Source organism: Telopea speciosissima, chromosome 11 (assembly GCF_018873765.1).
Source record: "Telopea speciosissima isolate NSW1024214 ecotype Mountain lineage chromosome 11, Tspe_v1, whole genome shotgun sequence".
Lineage (NCBI taxonomy): Eukaryota > Viridiplantae > Streptophyta > Magnoliopsida > Proteales > Proteaceae > Telopea > Telopea speciosissima.
This window is the reverse complement of record NC_057926.1, coordinates 52,799,216-52,806,315: the sequence shown is the minus strand read 5'-3', so window position 1 is coordinate 52,806,315 and position 7,100 is coordinate 52,799,216. Positions and strand designations below refer to the sequence as shown.

The 7,100-nt window shown below is 40.5% G+C and overlaps 1 protein-coding gene across 1 annotated transcript; it reads left to right on the top strand.

Moving 5' to 3' along the window:
• Positions 1-1,612: 1,612 nt before the first annotated feature.
• LOC122645329 (protein ACCELERATED CELL DEATH 6-like) lies at positions 1,613-5,219 on the top strand. The gene is made up of 3 exons (XM_043838643.1): positions 1,613-1,907; positions 3,335-3,885; positions 4,554-5,219. Exons 1-3 carry the CDS (start codon positions 1,613-1,615, stop codon positions 5,217-5,219), a joined length of 1,512 nt encoding a protein of 503 aa, XP_043694578.1.
• Positions 5,220-7,100: the final 1,881 nt, after the last annotated feature.

Genomic DNA, 7,100 nt, shown 5'->3' with positions numbered 1-7,100 from the left:
TTTCAAGAAACCCACTAGTCTATTTTTGTTTCTTGTTTTTTTCGTCTGAGATTTTTTTACCACCACCTTCGGTTTGACCCATTTGGGTCTTATTTAATAATGCTGCCAAGCGATCTAATATAAGTAGGGTAGATCCCAAGTACTCTATTTTTGTGTTTTTTTTTTTTGCCGTCGTTAATAAATAACTGAAATTATTTTACCACCACCTTCGATTTGACTCATTTAGGTCTTATTTAATAATGCTGCCAAGTAAAATAGGGCAACACGCCATGTGATTGCTGGCCAAGTAAGATAGTTGGGGCGTCTCCAATTTGTTGGCCTACAATACTTAACTTTATTTTTTATAAACAAAAACACTTATATTACTTGAGCAAGAGCTCAAGAAGAAACAAACCGGGGAAGAGAACAACTAGTAGAGTCATAATACAAAATTTTAAATGCAGAAGAGGGAGGGATAAAATAATGCAAAAGATCCTGATAATCCGGACTACATGTGCAGCACCAGAGGTGGAGGTGAGGCGCTACTCCAACGCGTCAATACATACCAATATTTTCTTTTCTCTCTTTCCCTCCTTATAAATAGCTTACAAATAACACAACTCTTTGTAGAATATTACAGAGGGTAATAAGCCATGGATCCTACTCTGTACAAGTATGTCACTGAAGGTAACTTAGATTTGCTCTCGCAATCATTAGAACCAGCAGAGGTACAGAGGTACCTTCGATGCTACAGGCATCAGTCTCAGGTAACTCAACTTTGCTCATGCCATTACTAGAGGCAGCTGAAGTAACAGAGGTAGCTGAGACAGCAATGGCAGCAGAAGCATCAGAGGTAGGAGAGGTAGCAGAGTTACTTGTAACAGAGTCAGCAGAGTGTTAAAGGATACACATCATATATTATATTATTGGGCTTCTCAGCTTAGAGATTCTGTTGTAACATATATATATATATATATACTCTCTTCCATAAATGAAAATTCTATGAGTTGGGCTCGCGTTCACTTATGAGAATGACTCACCGTCATTCAGATGGAATCCATTTATTCCATCTGAACGGTTGTGAGTCGTTTTCAGACGTGAACTTGAGCTGGGCTCGAATTCTATTCGTTCACATTTCCTACATGGTATCAGTCTTGCCCTAATGCTCTCATGGGCTTCTTTTCTTTAGGGTATCATGGTCGCTTCGGCTCCGATGGTAGCAGAGACAGCAGAAGCTGATCTCCACCGACAACAGACTGTTGATCACTTACCCAAAAACAAATTTGTTGACCAAAACAAGAACACTCTCCTCCACATCGCCGCCAACTCCAACAACGTCCAAGTTGTGAGGGCACTCCACAAAAAATTACCATATCTACTCAGAAGCAAAAACTACAGAAACAAAAAATTACCAGATGTACTCAGAAGCAAGAACTACAGAGAAGACACGGCACTCCACATTGCGGCACGGCATAATAATGCTGATGTGATTAAGTATCTGTTGGATTGGGGCAAGGAAAGAGACAAAGAGCTAAAAGAAAATTTACAACACGCTAGGTTAAGGAACAGAGATGGGAACACAGCTTTGCATGAAGCTGTTCTTGGGAATCACCGCACGGTGATTGAGGTATTGATGGAGTGGGACAAAGGGGTCATTTTCATGAAGAATAATCGCAAAGAATCACCACTTTATTTGGCTGCTGACCGTGGGTTGCACGTTGTGCTTAAGAAGATGATGGAATTTGCAACGGAAGTTGAAAATTCCCAGAAGAAGGAAGATCCCAGTCTCTACGTCGGCCCAGATGGAAGGACAGCTTTGCATGCTGCCACGGAAGTTGAAAATTCCCCGAAGAAGAAAGATCTCAGTCTCTACGAAGGCCCTGGTGGAAGGACACCTTTGCATGCTGCCATTGCTAATAAGCATAAATGTAAATACTCTCTCTCTCTCTCTCTCTCTCTCTCTCTCTCTCGGCTGGATCATTCATGCAATGTCGAGCTGCCCGGCAGGTTCGTGGTGTGCGCAATGTCCGCCTTACCCCTGCTCAAATGCCTTGCCCAAATGGGGGTAAGACGGTCATTGCATGCAACACCGTGTCTGGGCAGCACGGTCCTGCCAGACAGCTCTGATCTGGATCTATCATCCATGGGTGGTTGGTTACCATTTGAGGAGAGGATCTAGACTCCTTTCTAGGATCCAGATCTTCTACAGCGCAGGCTGCCCGTCCTGCCGTGCTACGCAGACACAAGGCGGCCCTCATTGACTGCCTTACCTCTGCTGCCCGAGCACCTTGCCCGAGGGGAGGTAAGGTGGTCATTGTTCACGGCCCCATGTCTGCGCAGCACAGGCAGGACAGGACAGCGTGCTGTAGAAGATCTGTGTTGCTTCTTTCTACTAGTTTATCCAACCACTCATTCACTCATCCGACGAAGCCAATAGAGAGACTCCTTTCATGCCCAACCAAGAAAACCCAAGATCAGTCTGGTCCGTTTATTAGACATGTCAGGTTTGAGCCCGGTCCAAATAACAGTCGGCCATTCCTGGTGCAAGGGTAGCCCGACGGTCGCTCAACCAAGACCGACTAATAGCCCGACCCAGCCTGACATGTTTAAAGCCCGTTTATGGCCCATTTAGAGATAAATGTGTCAGTAGCCCGTTTGGCCCAATTAAGGACCAGTACCCAATCGACCATTTATAAATGGGACCATGCCTAGCATATGAGGCTCGATTACTTAAAAGGGCTGGTCACAATGCGAGGTCCTAAAGTGAGGAAGTCCGATTAGGCCCGACCGATTGACACCCCTGCCTTCTCTATTATGGATGGTGGGATCACCCATGTGATGGTTACCACGTTTTGTTTGTGTCACAATTGTTTGATGAGTTCCTACAAAATGTGGCCCCACAGAATAAAATATTTGGAAGGAGAAATACATCATGGTCCTACCTAGGGTCCTTCCTTCTCGTAAAAAAAAAAAAAAAAAAAAGAGAGTGTATTTGAATTCTGTAGGTGTATGTAGAACTTGACACTTTCTTTTAATTAATTGCTCATTGTCTTATTTTCAAAAGCTCTTTAAGTTAAGGGTGTAAAAAGGTTTTCAAAAATAATTTTAAAGTGACATATATCAATATGTGTAATTGTAATACACAATTTCTGAGAACACGCAGGAATGGACACTATTACCCTTATTGGAAAAAAATGATAACGTATATTAAAAATAAAGGGTTACAAATTATTTGAAAAATTAAGATGTGTCAATAAGAAAATCCCTTCTTGATATACTTGTCAAGAAGCTAATAGATTTGAACTGATATATTTTTTTTTTTTGGTTTACTTCCTCCTCACAAATCAAATGTTAGTATGCGTCAACATTCTACTGGTCAAAAAGAAGGAGCTCATTAGTAAAGCAGATAGAGATGGAAGAATTCCTCTTCATTATGCAGCATCATTTGGCCATTCTGAAGAAGCTGGTTTGTTACTACAGAACGAAGATGCTTCTTCGTCTATTGCTCACCAAAAGGACAAGCATGGCGTCTATCCCATACACATGGCAGCCATTGAAGGCCATGTTGACATAATTAAAGCTATGCTAAAATATTGCCCAGGGGCAATAGAGTCATTAAACAAAGAAGATCAGAATCTTGTTCACTTGGCTGCTAAGTGTGGGAGAGCGGGTTTAGTAAGTTACATGCTTCATCAAAAGAAACCTAATAAGTTCGATAACCTTAAAAATGCAAAGGATATTGAAGGAAACACACCACTACATTTGGCCACCAAGAACTCGCATCCAACGGTTGTGAGCATTCTCATATGGGACTGGAAGGTAGACATGACTATCATGAACAAGGAAGGCCAGACAGCCCTAGACATTGCAGAGAAGGAGCAAATGAATGAGATCTCATTGCCAAAGGTATGCTATGCTCCAAGTTTGGTTTTTTTTTTTTTTTTTTTTCAATTGCCATGTTTGGAGGAGATTTTGATTAACACCCCCCTCTATTTTGAGCACGTCTACTATACCACCCAATGCCCTTCGAGGCGGAGTCATATGGAATCAAGATCGAGATCCGGATCTTCTATGTCACGCTGCCCGGAGGCGGCATGTGCTCCGCATATTGGGCAGCAGCGTGTAGAATAAGAACGACCGCCTTACCCCCTCTCCAGTTCCTTGCCCGAGCGGGGGTAAAGCGATCATTACGCGCGCGGCCCAGTCTACGCCGCACAAGCCGGCCGCTCCGGACAGCGCACCATAGAAAATCTCAATTGGGAATCTACGATCCTCCTGTTGGTCCCACATACACTGTGGATTCCATGTGACTGCCCCTGCTAGGCATTGGACGATACTTGTACAAGGACACGAACTAGCCTCCTCCAACTTTGGGGAGAATGAATTGAAGCTCTTAATTAATTTCCAGACTCTGAACCCGTGACCACCACTAGGTCGCAAGGGATCATCAGCAACCTTACTGTTGCACTAAGGCCTGCCCTCTCTCCTAGTATATATATCCCATTGCTGATCTTCCTAATCTTCATTAAGCAAATTAATTATAATAATTTTATTTTCAAAATTTCAAATTTCAGGCTCTTTCCATAACAGCTTTAAGAATTAATAATGCACCAACTGGTCGACGTTCTCCAATTATCGAGCAAAATACATCAACAACAGATAAGGTAGACATCAGCACGTCAAAAGATGTTCCAGCAGCTGAAATAGAAACTAACAAAACCAACAAGTCCAGAGAGAGGTTCAATACTCTTGCAGTTGTAGCAACGCTGATCATGTCCATCACCCTCTCCGCAGGTTTCTCAGTCCCTGGAGGTTTAAATGCTGATGGTCCATACATAGGCATGGCTACATTGTCAAGGAAACCTGCATTTAATGTTTTTGTGATCTGCAATACCATGGCTTTGTATCTATCCATCATCGTTGTAGTGAACAACATATGGGCACAGTGGGGTGACAATCGCTTATTGAATCTTGCTGTTGATTTAAGCTCACCATTGTTGGGTATGGCTCTCATTTTGATGGCTATAGCATTTGCAGTACGTTTGTACTCTGTGATACTCAAACTTCAGTCCTGGCTTGCCTTCTTGGTTTTGGTGATTGGAGCAATCTTTCTTCTCTATATCATAATTCTCCTTTTTCTATTCAATGTCCGACGTATGTCCAAGTACCGAGGTCTGCGGCACATCTGCAAGTTGGGCTTCTATCTTATGATCTTCACATATGATAGATTCATGACATGACCAAACATCAACCTGTACAGGTTGATAGCATCACTAGCTAGCTACCACTGTTGTAAGGGTTTGGGTTTAATTGTGTTTTCTTTGGCCGGACATGTTTAGAGGGAAAACAACTCTTATGTATTATGGATAATTAATAATTATATATTTTAATGTAATGAAGTGTGTGCTGGGATATATATATATATATTGTATTAGTGTTGTATCATCATAATTTTAGTAATCAATTAAGAAATATTATATTTGGATTATTGTCTTAGTTTTAAATTTTTCTCATTCTACTCTTCTATGTCCACCCTATTTTGGGCATAATTAATGCAACTTCATATATAGAGTTCTCTTCTCTAAATCTTTTTTTTCTTTTTTTCTTTTTCTTTTTTGAAGTGTTATGTATTAGGAGTCATTAATGATGCATCAGAATAGCGATTTGCAACCAAAAAAAAAAAAAAATACGAAAAAATGAGATCACACACACATAGAACATAGATTTACATGGTTCACTCAAGGTGGGCTACGTACTCGACCAAGCGATAATTAGAGCTTCTACTATTCCGATGAAGAGATTACAAACCCTCACCCCCTATATGTAGGGTCTTGTGCAACACAATATAGAGCAATCCTAATCCCCCCAAAAAAATACAAAATCCACCTTTATTGGGGAAGAATCATCAATACTTTTTGGATTAAGTTGAGATCAGGTTTCACCAATAACATTATGTTGATACAATATAAGCTACTTTTGCTACGTTAGATGTGGAGACTATTTCTAAATTAGCCCTTTTTTTCATTTGAAGTAAGAATATTGTCTTCTCCTCTTGCAACAAGCAAACCGTGCAAAAAGAAAACTATTCCACTCACTAAAACCTGCCTCTCAAGTTAATTTGGAGGTAATTGAAGAGAATTTAAAAGCTTGGAAGAGTATACACATAGCCAAATTGATTTCATTTTTTCCCCTCTTCTACTCCACTTCTCTCCGATGTCAAGATATGCCCTAATGGATCATCTTTCAGTCGAAAGGAATTGTCTCATTCTAAAAAAACCCTCTTGATTGATTCTATCTAAAAGACATAGGACAGAAGGATGGGTGGTTAGGGTTCCAATCCTAGCCACTATGTCCTATTACACCCAGAGGGATTAGTAAGAGGGAACTTCAAGACTTCAACCTATACTATTATAGAGGGTTGAACCAAATAAAATGGAAAAAGGATTAGAAAAAAATTTTCCTCCACCCATAGAGGACAGTTCACCTACTATCCTAGGGTTTACAAACCCCTCCTAGGGTTTTTGTATGTTCCAAAATATTCTCCCCATATCCATTTCCACCCTCTCACACCCCTCGGTGAAAGAGTGGGTAGAGAGAAACTCCGTCCAAAGGATTATATAAGTAACAAAATATGAATTAACGTGTTTCAAGAAGGTTGTGGTGCTCCCTATTTTTTTTTTTGTAAGAACTCCATTCCTCATCATATTGTTAGATTTCACCTAGACATGGCTAGTAAGCCACCAGATAGGTTTGGCACTAGAAAAGGCCATGGAAAGTTTTGTGATTTGAGATTCACAAAAAACCTAAAGTTTGGCCATAATTCTAGTTTCTTGACTATAATTAATATTGTTTTCATACTAATAAACCTTTGGATAAAAAATTATGCATCGTTGACATGATTGTGCGGTTGATATCTAATATGCAACACTTAATTGAGATTCACACTGAAAAGAGAATTTAACCCAAAAAAACAAGACAAACACTGAAAAGAGAAAAAAACTGATTCACAAACGTGGCATCCTGGTTTGACCTGAAAACCGACTTCAGATTTGAATCATTTGACAGTCTTCTATTTTTTTATTTGATAAATCCTATCTAAGGCTTCAACATGGTCGGGTTGG

Excerpts from the sequence above, each read along its gene's own strand:
- LOC122645329 (XM_043838643.1), top strand. The coding sequence starts at position 1,613 with ATGGAGTGGGACAAAGGGGTCATTTTCATGAAGAATAATCGCAAAGAA. Across the intron at positions 1,908-3,334 it reads CATTGCTAATAAGCATAAAT|TATGCGTCAACATTCTACTG; the intron begins GTAAATACTCTC and ends ATCAAATGTTAG. Across the intron at positions 3,886-4,553 it reads ATGAGATCTCATTGCCAAAG|GCTCTTTCCATAACAGCTTT; the intron begins GTATGCTATGCT and ends TTCAAATTTCAG.